Here is a 25,489-nt window from a genome sequence, read left to right on the forward strand (position 1 = left end):
GTAAGGTTACAGTGAAACACAGCTGTCTATAGTAGGCCCTAACTAGACACTGAGCCTTCCAGAACTTGAGAAATAAATCTATATTTGAAATGTACTAAGTTTTATCTTAAGGGAAGATCATTTTTCCCTTCTTCTGTAGCTCAACTAAACCATAGTAATGGCAGATCTGGCCCCAGTAAATTTAAACTACAAAAAGAGAAGTATGCAAAAGATTAAACAAGATGGAAGAAATTAGCCTAGCTTCATTGACAGAATGTTAGAATGCAAAAGAAAAGTGACAATGCAGTAAAAGCCTGGAGAAAACCTCTACAATAAAGGAATCTAAGAAACCCCCAAACCACACACAGTTAAGATTGGATGCATCATGTCTGCGTTGAAAGAGATAAATGTCATACTGAAGGCCCTCAAAGGCTATGATAACAGACTATGGCCTTCTGGTAAATGCTGAATGAACTAAAAATAGTAGTGAAAACTACCCAGTACTTAACAAGCCTCACGGAGTTCATGATGCCAATAAAACTAAAACAGTGGGGGTAAAACAAAACATTGAACACCATTCTCTCACCCGTGGAGGAGACCAGAGGCCTTACTGAATGTGTCCTGAGTTTGAAGTGGGGTTTTGGCTTCTGAGAGCCAGTCTCGTGGCTATGAGCAGGAGCTTGAAAGGCAGCTGACCCACCACATACTAACCATGTGACTTTCACAAACATTTCTAACCATCTGTTTCTTCATGTTAATAATAGTCACTGCATTGTGACTACATTGTGGTTCTCACAATTAAATGACATAATACATTAGAAGGTTTAGCAAAGTTCCTGGCATATACTGAACATTAAAAATACTAACTCTGTGCCCAGCCATTGTAGCTCAGTGGTTGAGCATTGACCTATGAACCAGGAGGTCACGGTTTTATTCCGGGTCAGGACACATGTCTGGGTTGTGGGCTCGATCCCAAGTGGTGGATGGTGGGTGTGCATGAGGCAGCCAATCAGTGACTCTCTCTCATCATTGATGTTTCTATCTCTCTCTTTCCCTTCCTCCCTTCCTATTTATTTATTTATTTATTAAGTAGCTTTGTTATTTATGAGTCAGTCACAAAACAGACAGTGAAGTCTGGTGCCCAAGTGCATGTGATAAGAAGAAAAGGAAGAGCCAAGATAGGAAACCAAGAGGACTTGGGACTCAAGGAGGCAGTGCCTAATGGATGGCAGCTTCCATGAGAATCCCAGTTTGAGGAAGAACTTCCCAGAGGAATAAGAGCTGCTGTACTAGAAAGACTAAACAAGTCTTCCAGGACATGTGGTCCTGTCCAAAATGTCCACAATTAGAAAACATTTCTGGGTTCAAATAGACCATAATGTTTATTTCTATTTTGGGTTTACAAGTTGAAGCCAGAAAAAATACTATCATGTTTGTTTGGTCCAATAATTGTGTTGTGGCTGTATTGTCAATAATAACCCTTCTTGCCCTGGCCAGGTGGCTCAGTTGGTTGGAAAGGCATCCTGTGCACCAAAATGTCATGGGTTCGATTCCCAGTCAGGGCACATACCTAGGTTGCAGGTTCAATCCCCGGTCAGGGCTTGTACAGGAGGCAACTGATCAATGTTTCTCTCTCACATTGATGTTTCTCTCTCTCAATTTCTCTCTTTCCTAAAAATCAATAAAAACATATCCTCATATGAGGATTTAAAAAACAAAACAAAACACATTTCTTGCCTTGGCAGCCTAACTGGTAATGGCTCATGCGTGAGGTAAGTGGCTCTGGGTTCGAATCTAATAAGAAAATGGGATTTATGTGAACTATGGATCAAATGTTGCCACTGACATTTTGGACAGGACCAAATGTCCACTAATCCAAAACAACAAACTGTCATAATAATTTTTTATTTATTTATTTTTAAATATATATTTTATTGATTTTTGTACAGAGAGGAAGGGAGAGAGATAGTTAGAAACATCGATGAGAGAGAGTCATCGGTCAGCTGCCTCTTGCACACCCCCTACTGGGGATATGCCCGCAACCAAGGTACATGCCCTTGACCGGAATCGAACCCGGGTCCCTTCAGTCCCCAAGCCGACGTTCTATCCATTGAGCCAAACCGGTTTCGGCACGTCATAATAATTGAGTCCATGTTATTCTAGGTCTAAAGCTTATGCTTTTAATTATTGTATTATCTCATCTTAAGATTTTACTTGGGATAGTATAATCAATAAAGTTGAACACACAAAAAATATGTGTAAAGAAAACAAAAAATACATTTGTGAAATAATTCCATAATTAAATACAAGGTGGGCTTATATTTCAAAGAATTTTCATTCTAACAAAATTTCCCGTTATTAGGGCCTTTCTAAAAACAATAACAACAAGCTCATGCCCTGTTCTTTCATCTGCTGTTATTTTCCCTTAAAAAAACCCTGCCTCTTATTCTCCTTAGAATCCACAGCAGAGAGTAGAGGCTCAATAAATGTTTGCTTAGTAAACCCAAAATGTGGCCCATAAAACCATATTTTTTAATATAATACCTCAAAATGTAGCTTATAATCACATAATGAAATATTACTTAGCAACAAAAAGGGATGAATTACTATGCATTAAACAGAATGAATCTCAAAAGCATTATAAAAAAAGGGCTATATTGTATGAATTCATCCTGGTTAAAAAAAAAAACTATAGGCACAGAAAATTAATCAGTAGTAGACAGGGGATGGGAAGGTGCTTGATCACAAAGAGGCAAGAAGAAAATTCGAGATGATGGAAATGTTCTCTATCTTTATTGTGGTGGTTACACGACTGTATACCTGTGTCAAAAATCCACAGAACTGTGTATTCAAAAGGGTACAATTTAGTTATAAATTATGCCACAATAAACCTGACAAAAAATAAAGACCGTAAGACCATGATATATGATACTCTTTGGTAATTTCCTTAACACACACCCAATAATTTTGAGGTGACTATCAGTATTTCACAGAAGTCATGAAAGCAATTTTCCTGATATTAACAAGTCTGAAACATCATCTAACTATAGCTTCTCTAAGATAAATAACCCTAACTACTCATTTTCTTTCTTTTTTTTTTTTTTTTTTTTTTTTTTGGAGCAAAGAACATGTTATAAAGGCCTGAAAAGGTGAAAAATGAGATACAAGCCATAATTTTGTAGAATCCCACGAAGCTAAAAAGTGGAAAAGAGATGAAACACAAGGTATCTTGTACAAAAGGTATTTAGTTTAACTATACAAGATATGAACAATTAAAATGCAATCGTTCATTTTAAAGGTACATAAAAAGTATCTAGTATTAGATAGCTGCTTATCTTTATGGATGATTTCCTTGTTTGGTTATCTCTGTCACAGTCATATCACTGAAGGTTATTATATGATGGCTTTCATGGTTTCCCATTCATTCCTCCAATTTTTCATTTAATAACTGTTTGATGAATGTCTCTATATGCCAGACACTGGGGATGCTGGAGTGAGTAAAACACAGGAGAGCCCTGCCTTTTGCCTTACCCTCTAGCGAGGAGTGAGACCAGAAATGTGGACAAATAAATACCTTAGGGTGGTGGTAAGTCTTATGAAAAATACAAAAGGGTAATGGGGCATAGGGTGACTTTGGGATAGGTAGAATACTTTGGATAGAGTGGTGAGGGGATCTGAGGAGACATTTACACAGAGCACTCTGGAAAGTGAGTGATGAATGAAGAGTCAGCCATGAGAAGAGTATTCCAGGCAGCATAGTCACAAAAAGAGCAAAGACCTGAGAGAAAAATGTGTTTGGCAATAAATGAGGGCTCCTCACGTGGCCAGAAGGCACTGAACAAGGTGAGAGTGTTAGCAGATGAGTCTAGAAAGCAATGCAGGCCTCGGAGGCCTTGAAAAGGAGCTTCAGTTTTATTCTAATGGAAATGGGAAATTATCAGAGGGTTATAGTATTCTTTTAAAAGCATCTCTGGCTTCTCTAGTGATGGGCAAGAAGATCAACTTACAGAACAATCAGATGGCCATGCAGTCATCCAGGCAACACATGAGGGTGGCTTGGTTCAAGGTGGCAGTAGTCATGGTGTAAAGAGGTCTCATAGAGGCTCCACTTTGCAGGTAGGAGTGACAAGACTTGCTGATGGATTGGATAGGGGTGTTGAGAGAAAAAACTGGGTGCATGGGATGCTGTACCCAAGATCAAGAAAATTGGGATGGTCTGGCCGCCGGCATGGCTCAGTGGTTGAGTGTCAACCTATGAACCAGGAGGTCACAGTTTGATTCCTGGTCAGGTCACATGCCTGCGTTGCAGGTTTGCTCCTCAGGAGGGAGCATGCAGGAGGCAGCTGATCATTGATTCTCTCTCATCATTGATGTTCTATCTCTCTCTCCCTCTCCCTTCCTGAAATCAATAAAAATATATTAAAAAGAAAACCAGGATAGGAAAATATTTCTGGAGGGTGAACAATAATTCTATTTTGATCTTGTTATTTTTGAGATGCATTAAAGAGATAAAAGTGGAGAGGTAAGAAAGCAGTTAAATATTCAAGTGATGAGAGAGAATCATTGATTGGCTGCCTCTTGCATGCACCCTACTGGAGATCGAACCTGCAACCCAGACATGTTCCTTGACTGGAATTGAACCCTGGACCCTGGACCCTGTGAAGATCTGAGGAAGAGATCAGTGTTGAACACATAATTGTATAATTCATCAGTATGAATGCAGATTATATTTAAAGCAGTGAGACTGGATTTAATTACCTATGGAGTGAACTTAGGTGAGGAAGAAAAGACAGCCCAGATAGTGACCTGGGGCACTTTAATACTTATAGGTGGAGTAAGGGGAGAAGTGACCGACAAGAAACTCCAGTGTCATAGAAGGAAAACTGAGAGCACATGGAAATGGAAGCCAACAAAGGGATGTGGTTTAAATAGGAGGAAATATTCATCTCTGTCAAATTGAAAGGTCAAATTGAAGAGGACTGAGAATTGTCATTGTATTTGACAAGGTGAAGTCGTTGGTATCAGATTTGATGAAGTGATGAAAACATGATTGCAGTGAGCTGAACAGAGGAAAAGAAGTAGAGGGAGCAAGTATAGACAACTGTTGAAAAGACTCACCTTGAAAGGATGCTGAGATACAGGGCAGAAGCTGGCAAGAATATGGGCTGTGGGGAGAGTTTGTGTAAGGGCAATACTAAGGTATGATGCAGAAAAGGGCAGATAATGGAAGTAGTGAAATCCTCAAGCAAGCAGGCCTGACATCCAGAGCCCTAGAGAGATTCTAAATGTGAAAGGAGGGAGACATGCATTCAGTTAGGAAGGTTAGTAGATCTGATGGTGAGAAAACGAGGTAATGCCAAGACCAGTTTGGCTCAGTGGATAGAGCGTCAACCTGTGGACTGAAGGGCCCCAGGTTCGATTCCGGTCAAGGGCATGTACATTGGTTGCGGGCACATCCCTGGTAGGGGGTGTGCAAGAGGCAGCTGATCGGTGACTCTCTCATCAATGTTTCTAGCTCTCTATCCCTCTCCTTTCCTCTCTATAAAAAAAAAATCAATAAAATATATTTTTTTAAAAAGAAAGAAAAGAAAGAAAACAAGGTAATTACTGCTGGATGGTGTCTGTTCCTATACTGAGCATGAGTGAGATCACTACTTGAAAATGAAGGATGATGAAGTATTGTAGGTTTAAAAAGAAAGGAGATGTGAAATAACTTGGAGTCAAAGGCAATGTCATACTCATATTTGCATCCTACCGAGCACGATGTCTAGAACATCAGAGGCACTAAAAAATGTTTGAAGAGTGACTGAAGTTAAAAACCACAATAGAGCCTGAGCTTGTTTGGCTCAGTAGATAGAACATCTGCCTGATGACTGAAAGGTCCAGGGTTCAATTCCAGTCAAGGAACATGTCTGGGTTGCAGGTTCGATCTCCAGTAGGGTGCATGCAAGAGGCAGCCAATCAATGATTCTCTCTCATCACTGATGTTTTTACCTCTCCCTCTCCCTTCCTCCCTGAAATATATATATATATATATATATATATATATATATATATATATATATATATATATATATAATCACAATAGAAAGGAAGAACTGACCCATGGACACAGACAATGGAGTGGGGAGGGCCAGGGGGAGGGCCTATGGAATACTTTCAACAATAAAGATTTTTTTAAAAAGGAAGAACTGTGATATGCATTAAAGTTTACAAGAGTGCCCAGCTGCTGTTGGCTCAGTGGTTGAGCACTGACGCATGAACCGAGACATCAAGGTTCAATTCCCAGTCACGACATATGCCTGGGGCTTCAGGCTCAATCCCCAGTAGGGGGCATGCAGGAGGCAGCCAATCTATGTTTTTCATTACTGATGTTTCTCTATCTCCCTTCCTCTCTCAATAAAAATATTTTTTTAAAATAAAAGCTTGTAAGAGTGACATATTTGTAGAGTACTTTAATTTACACAATAAATTCTTGAATACTAGAGGAAGGAGGCATCCTTGCAAAAGGTAATTTAGGACAAGATTACTACTTTACACTTTCCCACTATACTAATCTTTTTTTTTTTTTTTAGTTTTTTAAAAAATTTAATCTTTATTGTTCAAAGTATTACATGTCCTGTCCCCCCATTCCCCCCAAAGAACCTTCTAGCCTGCCCCCATCCCCTGCCTCAGGCCTTCACCACCCTACTGTCTGTGTCCATGGGTTATGTATATATGCATGCAAGTTCTTTGGTTGATCTCTTTCCACTCACCACCCCCATCTTCCCTCTGAGATTCCACAGTCTGTCACATGCTTCTATGTCTGTGGATACTATTAATATACTAATCTTTTTTAAGGGTGAGGGGATTTTGTCTTTTTGTTGTTGTTGTTAATCCTCACTAGAGGATATATTTTCCATTGCTTTTTTAAAAACTATGTTTTTATTGATTTTTAGAGAGAGAGGAAGGGAGAGGGATAGAGAGATAGCAACACTGATGAAATGAGAAATACATTGACAGCTTGCCTCCTGCATGTCCCTGACTGGGGATTGAACCTGTAACCCGGGCTGACTAGGAATCGAAGGGTGACCTGTTGGTTTCTGGGTCGATGCTCAACAGCTGAGTCACACTTGCTGGGCCCCATTGATTTTATTTATTTATTTATTTATTTATTTATTTATTTATTTATTTATTTAAGAGAAAGTGGAAGTAAGGGGGAGAGACAGAGAGAAACATCAATGTGAGAGAAACATCAATTGGTTGCCTCTCACATGCACCTGGACTGGGGCCAGAGATTGAGCCTGAAACTGAGGTATATACCCTTGATTGAAATCAAATCTGTGCCCCTTCAGTCCAAGGGCTGACACTCCAACCACTGAGCAAAACCCTGCTGGGTTGGATTCTGTTTTCTCATCTTTACATTCTCAGAATGTACAGAGAATAGTACTGGCATAAAGTGCACAATAATATTTTTTAAAATATAAATACATGACTATAAACACATGGAACTTTTAATCCCAAAAGGATTAAGTACTTCAGGGATGAAAAGTTATAGTGGATTATAAAGTTAAATGGATGCTTTAGGGCCATTTTGACGGAGTTACAAAACTTTCTTTGTAACATTATTTCTTTTAAAAAAAAATTAAATTTATTGGAGTGACATTAGTTAATAGGTTTCAAGTGGAGATATCTACGATACAAGATCTGTATATTGCACTGTGTGCCTACCACCCAAAATTAAATCATCTTCTGCTACTATAAATTAGGCCCTCTTCACCTATCTCCCTTTTTCTGTTTGTATTTATGAGTTTCAGTTTTATTTCCCACAAATGAGTGAGATCATATGGTTCTTAGCTTTTTCCGACTTGTTTCGCTTAGCATTTCTCAAGGTCCATCCATGTTCTACCAAGTGGCAGTATTTCATCTTTTCATATGGCTGAGGAGTATTCCACTATGTACTTGTACCGCATCTTCTTCCTTCAGTCCTCATTGCAGGCCACTTTGGATGTCTCCATGTCTTGGCCACTGTGAATAAGGCTGTAATGAACATAGGGATGCATATATCTTTGCAAATACATGTTTTCCAGTTTTTCAGGTATATACCCAAAAGAGGGATTGCTGGTTTATATAGTAACTCTATTTTTATTTATTTATTTTTTAAAAAAAATATATTTTATTGATTTTTCACAGAGAGGAAGGGAGAGAGACAGAGAGCTAGAAACGTCAATGAAACATTGACCAGCTGCCTCCTATACACCCCCCACCGGGGATATGCCCGCAACCAATGCACATGCCCTTGACCGGAATCGAACCCGGGACCCCTCAGTCCGCAGACCGACGCTCCACCACTGACCGGTTTCGGCTATTTTTATTATTTTGAGGAATCGCCAGAGTGTTTCCCATTGTGGCTATACCAGTACTTTCTCACCAGCAGTGAATGAAGGTTCCCTTTTCTCCACAACCTCTCCAACAGTTATTACTTGTCTTGTTGTTGAGGTAGAATCACATTGTAGTTTTGATTTGCGTTTCCCTAATTGCTAGTGAGGTTGAACATCTTTTCATTATCTATTGGCCATTTGTATGCTTTCTTGGGAGATTTCTCTGTTCAGGTCCCCTGCTCATTTTTTAATTGAGTTTTTGTTTGTTTGGTGTTGAGTTTTATGATTTCTTAATATATTTTGGATATTAAACCTTTGCCAGAGCTATTGTTTGCAAATATCATTTCTCATTCTGCTATACCCAGTTAGACAGACATGAACAGAGCAAGGACGATGGGCCAGTTACAGAAACTCACCAGGGCAGAAAGCCTTGCATGTCTGGCTGCTGGGGTGATATCCAGCATCTAGAAGGGTTCAGGAATCTGGAGAAGGCATTGCATGTAAATTAACAAAGAGACTAGAAATATAATATAAATTTGTAAACCATGGGGGAGTCAGAAGAGAGCTTAGCTTCAGTAACCAAGTTCTCTGAATCTCCGGACCTTTTGTTATTTAGTAACACAAATTGACCTAAAGCAAAGCAGATACACATATCAAAGGTAAGGTTTGGTATACAGTAGGCATTGTCAGGTTGGGGGAACTGCCTTCTGCTGTTCAGGTGTTTGGCCAACAGGAGGCAATAACATGTAGATTAAAATGCCCTCAGCTGCCTAGCAACAGGCAATAATGTATGCAGATCTTCAGGTTTTGGGAAATGACTTTGGCCATTCCAGTAGGCAATAATATATATCTTCAGCCCTGCTGAAGCCTCAAGGTTCCATCAACCTTTTGATGAAACTTCTTGCATTTATGACCTACTGGAATTAGCCTCCAGCACCTGGCAAGGGGCACAACTGGGAAAACAAGATCCTCACTCCCAGGATAACCTTTCTTCTCCTAGCATATTGCTGGTTATGCGGTTTGGAACCCTGACTTTTCATATTATTAGTTATGCAGTTTAGACCCCTCTGACCTTTTCCTCCCTGAAGATAGTATCTAGGCCTCAGTTGTATTTCAGCTCTAGGCTCAGAAAAGCAGCAATACCAGACAAGTGACACTGTGGCTGCTTTAGGACCAGCTGCATTGATTAATGACTTCCTGCCCTGGAGACAACCAATCAGTGGAGACCATGACCCTGGAAAAGCACACCTGGAAAGCTGATGAATATTCTATTGAGATCCTCCACTGAGACCTTGCCTAAGATGCCTAAGATTTCCACCTGCAAGGGAGAAATAAATACCCTCAGGATGAAGGACCCAGAAACACACCTGTGCCATTCCCTTCCCCCTTCTTTCCTCTGAGGGACCCCACGAGACTTGCAACCAGAGTAGGAATAGGCAGCGGCACCTCAACCGGACCTACTGCCCTGAACCTGTCTCCAAGGCCCTCTTTTCTCTGACTTCCCAGTGAGCCAAAGCATCCCTGCCTAGGCTCGCCTGTTGCTTCTTCTATGTCCTTTCTTGTTTCGCTGTCCTAAGCATATTTTTGCTGCAGCCAATGAATTGTTACTTACCTTGCTACACTTTATTTCTTGAACGAAATCTTTCCTTTAAGACAGAAAGTGAGGTCTCTTCTCTCCTGGTATTAATTCGGTTGGCTGCCTCTTTGTTTTGTTGTATGTAACATTATTTTAAGAATGAAAAATGGATTTTGAGTCAAACCCTTATATATGGGCATCTCATATATGCTTTGATCTATTTCTATAATGTGATTCATTTTGTCTTGTTCAGCTAAAACTGCATTGTGAACTGCTAGTAAATCCTCAAACCCTTCAGAACTACCTGTCCTGTGACTGTCCTCCTCCAGGAAGACCAGAGAGATTTCTGTCTGTGGGGTTGGTGAAGTACCACAGACCCCTGAAGACCAGCCCCAAAGGAGTGTTTCACTAGCAGGCAGATTCTGTCTCCACTGGACTCCTACGTTAGGCTTCTCTTACCCATAGGGTTGTGTATGGCATGGCCTCCCATTTCCTGTAACACTGGAGTAAAATGCTTCAAAAAGTAATATAAAGAGAGAAAATGTGCTTGGACATACACATGGGAAGGAAAAGGAGGAAAGACAGAAACAGAGAAAGGGGGGAAGAGACATCTGCTCAATTTAAAGTCAGTTAATATAATTACAGTCATTCAGTTGAACAATAAAAGAAGACGATAAACTTCACTGATGCAGATATCAAAACAGAACAAAACCATGGCAGAGGGGCAGAAAAAACTGAGAGCATGCACCCTTCCAGTGGTCACTTTGCCTTGTAATAATCAAACAAGCTATTTTTACACTGGGAAAACTACATGTGCCCATAGATAGCTCTAGTTTCAGGTTTATATATCACTTCAAGTCACAAAGGAGAGAGAATATATACATATGTATTAGGGTTTTTACCAAGAACACTTGGCTTTTCTGATTAGAAACAGCTCAAGAGAAGGGGGAATGAGGGGTTGGAAACCATTAAACAGTCACTGTGTAAGTGGCAGGCGCCCTCTGGTGGCAATTTAGATTCCTTGAATGTGGATCCTAAGATGCATTTCTGAGGAGAAAAAAATCTTTTAGGAAAAACAAAACAAAACAAAACTCTCATTTTAATGTCCTGAAGTTTTCTTCAGTATACTCTGTTGAGCAAAGCTTGGGAAAATAGAATATTTAATATTTGTCTGTAACATAATTATGTTTTTAGAAAAGCTTCTTTGACAAAATAAAATGGCAGTGAAAAAAAACAATAGTAACGAGTCCTTTAAGAGCAGTTTTCTCCTGCCCATTTGCCATCATTACCCAACTTTAGAGAATTTGCACAAGGGAATTTAACCCTTGAAATGGGTCAATAGGATGCTAATTGCTATTTACATATTAATAAATGTACTTGGAAAAGCATTCAACCAGAAGGCCTTTCAATATAGTTTATATGGAAAGACTATCCTTTAATTTATGCTAAGATAGCCCTCTGCAAAGCTTGATGCGCGCGCGTTTGCTGTTTAATACAATGTTAAGGTTCATAGAAAAAAAATTTTCATTTTGATTCTTTACTATGTTTTTACTGATCAGGAAAGAGTAGGCATGTTTGGTACAGCTATGAAAATACAAAATGATCTTTTTTTTAAAATATATATTTTATTGATTTTTCACAGAGAGGAAGAGAGAGGGATAGAGAGTCAGAAACATTGATGAGAGAGAACCATCAATCAGTTGCCTCTTCCACACCCCCTACTGGGGGTGTGCCAACAACCAAGGTACATGCCCTTGACCGGAATCGAACCTGGGACCCTTCAGTCCCCAGGCCAACGTTCTATCCCCTGAGCCAAACTGGTTTCGGCACAAAATGATCTTTCATAAGTTGTTTGACAGCCTAAGGATTGGGGTATTTGATAGGCAAAAGCAAGCTGGTATTGACAAGATTCTTTCAAAGACAGGTCACGCTGTTGGTACTGTAGAGGATGGACCAGATCAGGGAGAGGAAGAAAGACCAGATAGGAAGCTGTTGGATAGTCCAAGGGAAAGGTGATGCAAGCCTAAATCAGTAAATAGAGAGGATGAAAAAGACAGGCTAGATTGAAGTTATTTCTGAAAGGGAATATTTATTAGTGACTGAATATGAGCGGGGTGAGAGGGAGGAATTGGAAATAACTCTGAGAGCCACCTTGAAAAAGGGATGGATAGTGACACTATCAACTAAAAACAGGAACATAGACTGGACCAGAATGTTTTGGTGTTTTGTTTATCCAGGTAGATGATAAATAATAATATGGAAGAAAAAGGAGTCACATACTAAACTTGACAAACTCAGAAAAGGCCCACTTGGCAGGCCTTAATAACTCAGAAACCAAGGTAACTTCACAGGTTGTGGTCTCAATTTAAAATTCCTAACTAAAAGTGGGTCCTGGTGGACAGTTATGTCCTAAGCCTGTAGATTCCTTGACAATGGTCAATATTTAACTTTGAAATTGTCTACTGTCTTTGTGTATCTAAGATAACATATCAGAGAAACCAAGATGGCGGCAAAGGTAAACAACTAAACTGCTGCCTCACACAACAATTTCAAAACTACAACTAAAAGACAAAACGTTTATCACTCAGAACCACTGGAAAGCTGGCTGAATGGAAACGCTATGCTTAGGAGGAAAGAGCATAAGCGCTGAAAAGCTGAGGTACGGAGACTGGCAAATTGGGCTAGTGGCAGGCGACTGGGTGTGCTGCTTTTTTTCAACCCAAAGGGAAACAAGCTCCCAATCACTCTGAAATCCAGTTTCTGGGGTCACGCTGGGGACCCAGATGCCCACAGGGAGAAGCTGGTCTGTGGGCCATCGGGATGGAAAGTGAGAGTGACATTTTTGCAGAGGTGCGCCCAAGAATCATTGTTTACTGCGCTGGAGAGTGGGACACTAGGACTTGGAAACACGGAAAGGCAGACTAGGAGCCATTGCTGTTTGCCACACCCCAGGCTAGTGATGCCCTGGAACCCCGCCCCACACAATCTACAAACACACCCAAACTCCCAGCGGCAGCTTTTGCATATAAATGGCCTGCCCTATGGAAGCTTAACCAAATAAACTACAGCTCCAGTCAGACAGTTCTAAAACCTCCAAATCCCAAGCAAAGAGGAGAAAACTGTAGTTCTTGCTGTAGCTCCTGCTGGGTAGCCTCAGACAGTAGCTGACCTGCACCCCATTGGAGATCCAGAAACTAGTGTATCTAGTGGTCTGTGTAAGATGATACCAGGTTTCAACTGTTCTCTTTTTCTTTTTTAAGTTGTTTTTTTTAATCTTATTTATTTATTCATTTAAATTTCTTTATTGGTATCACATATTTTCCTCAACTGCCCATTCCAGTCCCCCACCCCTCCTATTGTCCTTGGCCACTCATGCCCCCACGCCCTTATTGTCCTTGACCACTGGTTAGGCTTATATATATGCACACAAGTCCTTTGGTTGATCTCTCCCCCCCCTTTTTTTTTTCATATTTATTTATTTATTTATTTATTTATTTATTTATTAAATCAATCTTTATTGTTCATATTATTACAAAGGTTCCTCATTTCTTCCCCCCTCCACCAGGTTCCCACCCCACCTCCGCCCCCTCCCCATCCCCCACTGTCCTCATCCATAGGTGCACAGTTTATGTTCCGTCTCTTCCTCCCTCCCTTTCCCCGATAGTAAATCCCTTTTCAGATAGTAAATCAATTACTTAGCATTTTCTCATAACAATAATACCTCCACATTCCCAATGATACACTTCACACAAAAGACATTTCCAAATAGGTCAACCAGCCTCACCAGGCCCCACCCAAAGCACTCACAGATAACCCCCCCAGCACTATACTAACTCAACACATCCAGATCTAAGCCTTCATCACTTGATTCAGCAGACTCTCAAGTTCCCACAAAAGTTTCCAGCCATGTCTGAGAGGCAGCCATGGGGCAGGGGCAGGCGAGGAGCAAGCTGTTCCGGGCCTGGCTGCTCTGGGCCTGGCCTCTGTTGCTCTGGTTCGTTCCACAACCAGCTGCTCTGGGTCTGGTCACTGCCGCTCCCGACCTAGTTGCTCTGGACTTGGCAGCTGCTGCTCCGGGCCTGGCCACACCAGACCCAGCTGCTCCGGGCCTGGCCGCACCGAACCCAGCTGCTCCGGGCCTGGCCGCTCCCAGCCTGGCAGCTGCTGCTCCGGGCCTGGCCACTCCCAGCCTGGCAGCTGCTGCTCCGGGCCTGGCTGCACTGGACCCAGCTGCTCCGGGCCTGGCCGCTCCCAGCCTGGCAGCCGCTGCTCCGGGCCTGGCCACTCCCAGCCTGGCAGCTGCTGCTCCGGGCCTGGCCGCACCCGACCCGGCTGCTCTGGGCCCGGCTGCCCCGGGCCCGGCTGCTCCGAGTCTGGCCGCTCCCAGCCTGGATGCTCTGGGCTTGGCTACTGCTGTTCTGGGCCTGGCTGCTCCCAACCCGGCTGCTCTGGGCCCGGCTTCTCCGGGCCCGGCCACTCCGGGTCTGGGTGTTCCTGGACTGGCCACCCTGGGCTTGGCCACCTCCGCCTCAGGCCTGGCTGCCACTGCCCCAGGTCTGGCTGCTCCAGTGCTGGCTGTTGATGCTCTGGTTCTGCCTGCTGTTGCTCTGGGGCCTGGCCATTGCTGTTCCGGGCCCGGCTGCCACTGCCTTGTGCCTGGCCACTCTAGGCCTGGCCGCCGCTGTTCCAACATTCTGTCCTTTTTTTTTTTTTTTTTTTTTTTTTTTAAACATATTTATGTTGCAATGTTGGCTGGTGAGTTGAGTTCTGACTTAGTCTTTGATTTTTTCAAGATCTTCTTTGTATTCTTTCTTAAGTAATTTTACTATCTTTTGCTCTCACTTGATTTCTTCACATTGAGAACTTCTTTGGTTTCTTCCTCCTTGTCCTGGAAGTTCAGCAGGTTGGCCTGTGGCACCCCTTTGTTCTCCGCGGGCTCCTGCGCTGCTTCAGCCTGTTGCTGGGGTCGGCGCCGCCCAGGAAGAAGCCCCCGGCCTTGACTCCGTTGCCCGCGCTCAGAGGTCGATGGCTCAGGGGCAACCCCCTCCGCCAGGGGCCCCTTCGCCTGGCTCCTTGCTGGTGCCCGGCTGGCCGGTGTCCGGCAGGGGCTCCTGCTCCTTGTCATGTTCCTCCAGTCTGGAGCTTTTTTTTCTCCTTCCCGCTAGGGGAGTCTAGGATCAGAGTCAACAGACTGTCCTCTGCGCGCAGTGTGCGCTACTCTGGGGGCTCCGCTTTTCACCGCTCCCCTGGGATTCCGCCTCACAGCCCCATCTCCCACTGCCCGAGCCTGGGTCCCCAGGGTCTGGCCTAGGACTGGGGTTCAGAGCAGTCAAAACTGGGGCCCAACACGGCCGGGGCTCCTGTTTCCCTCCCTCCAGGGCAATCCCGCATCAGAGTCAACATTCCTTCCCTTGCAAGCAATGTGCGCGACTCCGGGGGCTCGGCCTTTCGCCGCGCTCCCAGGACTCCACCTCACAGCCCCGTCTCCCTCTGCTTGAGCTTGAGTCCCTAGGGATTGGCCTAGAGCTGGGGTTCAGAGCAGTCCAGACTGAGGCTCAGAGCCGCCGGAGGCTTTGTTTCTTCCAGCTAGGGTAATCCAGCATCAGAGTCAACATTCAGTCCTCTGCGCGCAATGTGTGCGCGACTCCGGGGGCCCTGCTTTTCGCTGCTCGCTTGGGATTCCGCCTCACAGCCCCGTCTCCCCCGCCGGAGCCTGGGTCCCCAGGGTCTGGCCCATATCTGGGGCTCAGCGCTGCCGGTTCGGGGGTTCAGCCCAGGCTGGGGGTTTTATTTCCTTCCTGCTAGGGAACGCCAGGCAGCACCCAGCCCTCTCCTCCTCTCCAGCTGCGACCTCTCTGGGCTCGCGTGCATGTGAGCGCGCAGCATGTCTCCGTACCTTAGGCTTTTTCAGCTCCTCTGATTTTCCTTCCGGTTTTCTCTTTCCTTCTTGTTGTAGAATTTTCAGTCAGTCGACTACCTGTAGCTCTGGGCGATGTCCTCTCTACATTTTAGTTGTATTCCATTGAAATTGTTGTTTGCTGCTGCGGTTAGATGTCTACCCGAGCAGCCATCTTGGATCCTCTCTCAACTATTCTCATAAGGGACACATTCAAGAGGCAGACTCTGTGAACACCAAAGCCCCAATGGAACCAGTTATGCCCCATAAGCGTGTCTCCAGCACAGCAATTCTGTTATAGACACAGCAGGTCTTCACAGTCAATTGGCCTGGAGGTCAATTCCTCCCAGTGATAACAACAACAATCAAGACTTAACTACCACACGGCTGTACACACAGTCCACAAAGGGGTGCACCCAGAGTGTCCACCAGGTAACTGGGAGGCTGACCCATTGAACCATATAGGACACCTAACACACAAAGCACCCTATCAACTCAGGAAAGCAGCGAAAATGAAGAGACAAGGAAATAGATCACAAACAAAAGAAATGGGGAAAACAAATAATTGGACGTAGAGTTCAAAACCATGGTTATAAAGTTCTTCAAGAATTTCCTAAAAAAAAGGCTGATAAATTTAACGAGACCCTTGATGATATGAAAAAGGACCAACTAGAAATTAAACATACACTGAGTGAAATAAAAAATGTTATACAGAGACCCAACAGCAGACTAGAGGAACGCAAGAATCAAATCAAAGATTTGGAATACAAAGAGGCAAAGGACACTCCTCTGGAGAAGCAAGAAGAGAAGAGAATCCAGAAAGTTGAAGATAGTGTAAGAAACCTATGGGACAACTTCAAGCGTACCAATATCAGAATTATGGGGGTGCCAGAAGAAGAGAGAGAGCAAGACACTGGAAACCTATTTAAAGAAATAATTACCTAAAACTTCCCCCACCTGGTGAAAGAAATAGACTTACAATTCCAGGAAGTGCACAGAACCCCAAACAAAAAGAATCCAAAGAGGACCACACCAAGACACATTATAATTAAAATGCCAAGGGCAAAAGACAAAGAGAAAATCTTACAAGCAGCAAGAGAAAAACAGCTATAAGGGAGCACCCATATGATTATCAGCTGATTTCTCAACAGAAACTATGCAGGCCAGACTAGAGTGGCGAGAAATATTCAAAGTGATGAACAGCAAGAACATACAACCAAGATTACTCTACCCAGCAAAGTTATCATTCTTAATTGAAGGCCAGATACAGAGTTTCACAGATAAGAAAAAGCTAAAGGAGTTCATTACCACCAAATCAGTATTATATGAAATGCTAAAAGGTATTCTTTAAAAATATAATAGAATCAGGGGCATAGAATGGGAGTGGATTGATAATTCTCAGGGGGGAAGAGGTGTCTGTGCCAGGGGTACAGGAAGAGACTGGAAAAAAATCATACCCCTATGGATGAGGTCAGTGGGGGGGAGGTAAGGGCAGAGGGTAGGTTGGGAACTGGGTGGAGGGGAGCTATAGGGGGGAAAAGGAGAAACAATTGCAATAATCTGAACAATAAAGATTTATTAAATTTAAAAGAATAATAAATGTCTTAATTTTGCTGAATTATTTTTATTCTACCAAAAAGTTAATTTGTGTAAATAGAGTCACTAATCCAAGTGATATATGCTTACAACATACCAATTTCTTTGTAACACATACTTGTGTCATTATGTTAAATAATTCCACCTGTAAAACAGGAATAATAATAGTATCTACATGATTATCATATGGATTAAATAAGTTAACAAATATAAACTGCTAGAATAGTGCCTGAAAAATGGCAAACACTCAACAGAAGACTGCCATTATTATCACTATTACTAACCTGTGGCAGAATGACTTTTAAATTCATAATATTTATTTATTTATTTATTTATTTTAAAAATATATTTTATTGATTTTGTACAGAGAATAAGGGAGAGAGACAGAGAGTTAGAAACATCGATGAGAGAGAGTCATCGATCAGCTGCCTCCTGCACACCCCCTACTGGGGATATGCCTGCAACCAAGGTACATGCCCTTGACCGGAATTGAACCCGGGTCCCCTCAGTCCCCAAGCCAACGTTCTATCCATTGAGCCAAACCGGTCTCGGCTCATAATATTTATTTTAAAAATAAAACATTACTTGAAATATAAATAATACTAAGGTAGTCTGATTTTAAAAATATAAATGACTCAATGTACTTGTGCATTTTAACAATAATCCTATATAATAAAAGCCTAATATGCAAATTGACCAAAACGCAGAACAACCAGTGGAACAACTAGTGGCTATGATGTACACTGACCACCAGGGGGTAGACGCTCAACGCAGGAGCTTTTCCCAGCCCGCAGGCCTTAGGCCAGCCAAGGTGGATGCCAGCGGGGGGCCCCTCTGACTGCCCTCCTAGTTGCCCCACAGAGGGAGGCAAAGGGCACCAGCGGGGGGCAGGGCCAGCTAGCAGGTGGCACCAGGCTGGCCAAGGTGGTGCCAGTGGGGGACCACCCCACCTCCAATCGCCCTGCCAGTTGCCCCACAGATCGGCCCTGCACAAATTTACCCACAGATAGGGACCCTACCCATGCACGAATTTCATGCACCTGGCCTCTAGTTTTTACATAAAAAACAAAAACAAAGTAGAAAATTTAAGCCAAAAATAATGAAATAATTTTCACAAAAAATGTAAGTAAGCTTTAAAAGAAAGACTTTTTTTAAAAAAATATAGATTTTATTGATTTTTCACAGAGAGGAAGAAAGAGGGTTAGGGAGTTAGAAATATCGATGAGAGTTTTGACAAGAAAGAAGTTTCTTTAAAAATATTGAAATATAAAATTTATTCAAAAGCAATAAAATAACAGCTTCTATGAAGTATGAGCTACATACAATAAGGAAACAGCACTGTACCATACATCGAATTTTTTCATCACACCAACATCTTCTTTTCATTATAAAATTTCTCCCTGGAATAATACAAATTAATACATTAATATTGACATATTCTTATATTGATTTAGCATTAAAAATCCACTAAAACAATTAGGAATGTAATTTAAAGCAAGACTGGGAATACTAAGTTAATTGAAAAAATGCATAAGAACAAGTCAATAATGGATCACATGGATGTAAAGCAAATAATTTTGGTTAAGGTTGGGGAAGGAGTACAAGGTTAAACTAAACTGATTTAAAACACAAAAATGGGGACATAATAAAAATAAGATAATTAGCCACTGGTGTCACATAGTTCAAATGGGGGCTGAAAGGGCAGGGCGGGGCGAGGATGAGCTCCCAACTCCACCCCATAGGGCGGAGTTATCCCTAGCCCTCAAAACCCCTGGACCGGAAGAGATTCGCTCTCTTCCGCCATGCTGCCGGCATGAGTGGGGGAGCACATGCTAGCATGGTGAAGGCTCTCTTGCTTATTGCATCGGACTTGGCTCCCTGGTGGTCCTTGGGGATCACGAAGTCTGGGCATTACAGATGGGGGAATTCGTCCGGGATCCCCGGGACCATTAGGGAAAACCCGATCCGGAGAGTCTGACTGGCCGCGGTAGGTGTGTGCGCGCTCTGGAGGGACGTAAAACCCCTCATGGAATTGGTGCCCGAAGACGCCTGGTGGACGCACCATGAAGGCCACGGGCAGGAGGATCAGAAGACGTTCTGACCTCCCTGGAGGGCCCTAGAGGGACCCTCATATGGGGAGAGGAATGGCGTGAGCCGTTGCCTCACCTGCGGAAAGTGAGCCTTTCCCAGGTCTGAGTTTGGTATCTGTGGGCGGCATGGCGCCCCGGGATGGAGTCAGCGAAGTGTGGCCGGCGTGGCGGTGCGGGGGCCCCCTGGCGGCGTTGGGTCGGAGGGGGGCTCCCACGGGGCTCAGTCTGCGCGTTGGAGCGCGGCTGGGCAGTGGTGGCCTTGCTCGGGGAGCAGGCACCTGGGCTAATTTGCTGGCTGCCTGGGGAAGGGGAGGCGGAGCCGGGAAGCCGCTGGGGCGACCTGCGCTTTCTCCTCGGGGCCGCCTGAGTAGCATGGCTGGGGCTGCAGCCGAAGCAGCCTCACTCAGGGGGCCTGGGCCCGAGGGGCCTGGGCCGGGTGAAGGCATCTGGCGTGGCAACATCCGGTAATGGAGAAGAGCTCAAGGGCAAATCTCTGTGCTCAGTAAAGAGAAAAGGCCAGTTCAAAACGAGTGCGCATAGTTTTGGGCTGTGCTTAAAAACACTTTTCTGGGTACAGAATAAGTTTTAAAAGTGGTGGAGATAAATTAAAACTGGTTTCCCAAGTCATTGTAAGTAGCTTTTGAAATTCCCCGCCTCATGGAAACTAGATGGTAATGGTAACAAGTTTACGTGAATGGTGGTGAATGGCCCTGAATGGCCAGGAGTCTTTAGGTAAAGAATGTGTTCATTTGCATTTGAATGCTGCTTCCAGCTTCAGGAGTGGCAGGTGATTGGTGGTGAAGCAGCCCACAATGGTTAGTCTTCCTTGTCATTGGTATCAGCTAAGCAGAGTCATATAGCTACTTAAGTATGAATTGTGATTGACCTATGATTTTCTGACATTGTCTTAAATCCTAGTAAACTGCCTCTGGTGTGAAGAGGTCTAGGGGAGGCCGGAGAGCACAAGACTATTAGCTCTCCTACAAAGAGATTATTCAGAGCTTTGTTTGAACTTCAGAAAAAAATTTTTAGATCTGAAAATATTGTATGATTAGATCTGTTGCTGAAACTTTACCCTAAATAAGCAGGATGTGTTAGAAATGTAATGTTATTAATCTAAGAAATGCCAAATTTATTTGACTTGCCAGCTTTAAAAGTTATAAGTTGATTTAGGAAAAGTTAATTGCAGTAACTAGATGCCTAGAATATGGCAGGCTAAACTGTATTATATATGTTAAGAATAAGCAATAATGATCAAAGATCTCAAGGATTGATTTATTCTCATTTGTCAGATGAAAAAGTATGTAATGCTTACACTTAAAAAAATTATTTTAAGTCAGTGATGCAGTATTTTTTTAAGTCAGTTTTTCTAAAGTAATATTTAATATAACATATGAAACTTTTATATTTGATTTGTTTTGTTTTGCTTTTCTCATATGCCATTGTTGGATTTGGGCTTGTACCTGCATCTTGTATTTTGTTTAAACTTTGGGAATCATTTTTGTTTTCAGTCATGTGTATCTACTTTATAGATTTAAGTAGACTTCATCACAAAGGTTTATAATTTATTTAGAATTGTGTTAAAACAATGTGAAAACAATTATTTATATGATTTAACCCCCTGTGACTGCTTGGACAATTTTCACCGATGTTCTGCAGTGGGGAGTAGAGGGGTTTAGAAATGCAGATAGATCTGTATCTGTAGGAAAAATGTGGCATTTTAAATTTTAAACGGCTGGAGGCCTGGGAACAGGTACTGGACCTGCTCCCTCCTCCCTTGCCTTTAAAATTTGAGGCATGGTTATGTATTTTTGAAAGATAAGATTTTTATAAAAATTATAAAAAGTATGTCCTGACAGGTTAGCTAGGAGAGGCAATCCTGTTAGTTTCCTGATGGGCATGGGGGCACCCTATTTAGTCTTGAGAGAGCCAATAGGACCCGTACATCAGCCCAGGAAGCCACCGGACAAACTGCCTGTTTTCCTTGGACATCAAGAAGGACTGTGGTCCTCGGAAGGAACACATACTGGGGGAATGCAGCTGTTGAACTGGTCCAAAGTGGAACAACGGATCTTTGAGGAGCTAAAGAAGGCTCTCATCTCAGCAGCTGTCCTAGCCTTGCCGGACGACGCGGAGCCCTTCCACCCCTACGTGAGTGAGGTAAGAGACATTGCCAAAGGGGTTCTCACTCAGACTCTAGGTCCCTGGAAGAGACCTGTTGCCTATCTGTCTAAGAGACTGGACCCTGTGGCAGCCACAGCATTGTTGGTGAAGGAGGCAGATAAGTGGACTCTGGACCAGGAGCTAACCTGGATGGGCCAGGCTTTTCTCCTGGACCAGCCCTGTGTCCAGATTCAGAAAACTCTGGCCATCAACCCTGCCAGCCTGCTTCCAGATGATGATGATGGAACCCATTCATGACTGCACAGAGGTAACAGACGACAAGGTACTGTTCACGGATGGGAGCAGTTATGTTCAGGATGGGACCTGATATGCAGGGGCAGTGGTAGTCACCTTGGACCACACCATTTGGGCACAGTTCCAGAACTTTTGGCTTTAATCCAGGCCCTTTGATAGAGACACTGTGCCATCCACAAAGAAAAGAGGGTTACCAACTGCAGCCAGAAGGAATTGGCTGACCAGAAGCAAGCCACTGAAGGACCAGATGGTTGATGGACCCTCCAGATGACAAGACTGTTGGTCCCAGAGGCTCTAGGTCAGAGTTGCCCGGTGACACCAGGTTAAGTGTCACCAAGACTTCTGAACTTCTGTGAGGCAGAGTTGCTAGAAGTACTGTCTGTGCACAGGTAAATGCTAAGCAAGGTAAGGGGATCCCCCCTGGGAATTCAGGTCCCAGGGAACCTCCCCAGGAGAGCATTGGTAAGTGGATTTCAGAGATTAAACCACCAGCATTAGGGTCTAGTTTTTATAGACACTTCAGATTAGGTTGAAGTATACCCCACTATCAGATAACAGCCCCACCTTGGTAGCTAAGGTATCTCAGAGTATAGCTCTAGCCTTAGGACAGGTAGGTGCGACTCGGGAGGAAGGGGGTTTAACTAAATGTGTCTTAAAATCGGTGAAAACTGGACCAACCCCTGTCCTTTGCCCTCTTGAGGGCCAGGTGTACCCCTTATTGGGACAAGTTTCCCCTTTTTGGGAGGGGATCATGTATGGTAACCATTTCCTTGCTCAAGTCCTCACAGGCTCTGCAGTTTGCTTGTTCCAGATGCACTGCCAGTGCCCACCGCAGACCCTGTAGCCCCGGAACTCAATGTGGGTAAAGAAATCTGCTGCCCAAGGATTCAAAGGGATGCTGCACTTTATCCTGAGCACGCCCACTGCTGTTGAAGTAGATGGCACCCAGACCTGACTACATGACTCCCAGCTCCTGCGTGGCCTGAATCCTGGCAACTACAGGCCAGGAGGAGAACTGGTGCCTGCAGGAGGGGAACTGGACTTCAGTGAGGACAATACTAATGGGAACTGTGGTACTAAGGGTCTTGATAACTGTATTTGTTGTTTATGCTGAAAGGAAGTAGGCTGCTGAGTCAATGATTTGACTAGGCACATTAGACAAGGGGGGAATGAAAGGGCAGGGCGGGGCGAGGATGAGCTCCCAACTCCACCCCATAGGGCGGAGTTATCCCTAGCCCTCAAAACCCCTGGACCGGAAGAGATTCGCTCTCTTCCGCCATGCTGCCGGCATGAGTGGGGGAGCACATGCTAGCATGGTGAAGGCTCTCTTGCTTATTGCATCGGACTTGGCTCCCTGGTGGTCCTTGGGGATCACGAAGTCTGGGCATTACAGGGGCATGATAAGAAAGTCCAAAGGCTACATGAAGATAGTCAATGAAGCCGAAACCGGTTTGGCTCAGTGGATAGAGCATCAGCCTGCAGACTGAAAGGTCCCAGGTAAGATTCCATTCAAGGGCATGTACCTTGGTTGCGGGCACATCCCCAGTAGGGGGTGTGCAAGAGGCAGCTGATCGATGTCTCTCTCTCATCAATGTTTCTAACTCTCTATCCCTCTCTCCTTCCTCTCTGTAAAAAAAATCAATAAAATATATTTAAAAAAAAGAAAGAAAGAAAGTCAATGATTGCTGCAATTAGAGAGGTGAAGAAACTGCACTGTGGAGGTGGGGAAAGTGCTGGCACCTGGATGTGCTGTTCTTTCAATCAGGAGGGAGATACAAGCTCCCACTTGCTCTGAACTCCAGTTCCAGGTGAGACTCTGGGGGACCCAGGCACATACGGAGAGAAACTGGACTGTCCAGCATGAGGACAGGAACGCGAGGGCGGCTTTCTCTTAGAGGGGCTTGCAGCGATCATTGCTCCTGCACGGGGGCACGGGATGTGGAGAACCGGAGACTTCTGGTTCAGGGCTAACTGGCAGCCATTGCTGTTTTCTCCACCCTGGTGATTCCCAGAGATCCCACCCTACCCAATTTACATCCCCACCCAAGCTGTGGGCATTGGCTTTTGCAAATGAACGGCCTGTCCTTTCATATGCAAAAAACAAACTGCAGCTGGGTCAGAGAGCCCCAGAGCTTCCAAAAGAAGGCCCAAAGCCTGGCCAGCCTTGTGTCACAGCTGGGCCTCCTCAGGGCACTTCCAACCCTCATACAAAAAGGAGGGATCTGCGGATGTCTCAGTAGTTCCTGCTGGGTGGCCCCAGCCAGTGGCTGACCTTGCACCTCCTTAGAGATCCAAGAGCCAGTGTACCCAGTGGTTGGAGTGAGACCATACTGAATTGTAACTCTTCATATCCATAAGTTACACACTCAAGGGGCAGACTCAGTGAGCACCAAAGCCCTACTGAAGCAAGTCCTGCCCCATAAGGGTGTTTCCTATGCAACAGCTCTTCCATTGTAGACACAGCTGGTCCTCACAGCCAATTGGCCTGGCGGTTAATTCCTCCCAGTGATACCAACAGCAATCAAGGCTCAACTATGACAAGACTGTGCAAACAGCCCACAAGGGATGCAAGAACATCCACCTCAGATGACTGGGGAGGCTGAGTTACTGGGCCCTATAGGACATCTACTACACAAGGCCACTCTATCAACACAGGGAAGCAACTAAAATGCAGAGACGAAGAAACATTTCACAAATGAAAGAAATGGAAGAAAACAAAATATTGGATATAGAGTTCAAAACCACAGTTATAAGGTTACTCAAGAATCTTCTAGAAACCTCTGAGGAACTTAGTGAGACCTTCAAGGATCTTAGGGAAAATGCAAAAAAAAAAAAGGAGAGAGAGAGAGAAAAGGTAAAGGACAAGTCAGAAATTAAGCACACACTGACTGAAATAAATAAATAATAATATACAGAAATTCAACAGTAGACCAGAGGATCCCAAGAATCAAGTTGAAGATTTTAAAAACAAGGAAGCAAAAAACCCCCAAAAACAAAAAAACAAACAAACAAAACAAAACAAAAAAAAAACACACCCAACCAGAAAAGCAAAAGATAAAATAATCCAAAAATATGAAGATAGTGTAAGGAGCCTCTGGGACAACTTCAAGTGTACAACATCCGACTTATGGGGGTGCCAAAGGAAGAGAGGGAGCAAGATATTGAAAGCCTATTTGAAGAAATAATGATGGAAAATTTCTCCTACTTGGTGAAAGAAACAGACTTACAACTCCAGGAAGCACAGAGTACCCCAAATAAGAGGAATCCAAAGAGGACCATACCAAGACACATCATAATTAAAATGCTAAGGGCAAAAGACAAAGAGAAATCTTACAAGCAGCAAGAGAAAAACAGTTACCTAGAAGGGAGTACCTATACGACTATCAGCTGATTTCTTAACAGAAACTATGCAGGACAGAATGGAGTGGCAGGAAATATTCAAAGTGATGAATAGCAAGAACCTACAACTAAGATTACTCTACCCAACAAAGCTATCATGCAGAATTGAAGGTCAGATAAAGAGCTTCACAGACAAGAAAAATATAAAGGAATTCATTATCACCAAACCAGTATT

General features: G+C 43.6%; 1 protein-coding gene across 1 annotated transcript in view; it reads right to left on the minus strand.

The window, feature by feature from the left end:
* Positions 1-18,662: 18,662 nt before the first annotated feature.
* The window catches only part of CCDC18 (coiled-coil domain containing 18), a 125,974-nt gene continuing 119,147 nt past the window's right edge, over positions 18,663-25,489 (minus strand). The window contains exon 28 of the mRNA XM_036448023.2: positions 18,663-18,807. Within this exon, the coding sequence (XP_036303916.1) occupies positions 18,793-18,807 (15 nt within the window). The 3' untranslated portion in view covers positions 18,663-18,792. The remainder of the gene's footprint in view (positions 18,808-25,489) is intronic.

The sequence above is a fragment of the Pipistrellus kuhlii genome, unplaced genomic scaffold (genome assembly GCF_014108245.1).
Source record: "Pipistrellus kuhlii isolate mPipKuh1 unplaced genomic scaffold, mPipKuh1.p scaffold_m20_p_2, whole genome shotgun sequence".
Lineage (NCBI taxonomy): Eukaryota > Metazoa > Chordata > Mammalia > Chiroptera > Vespertilionidae > Pipistrellus > Pipistrellus kuhlii.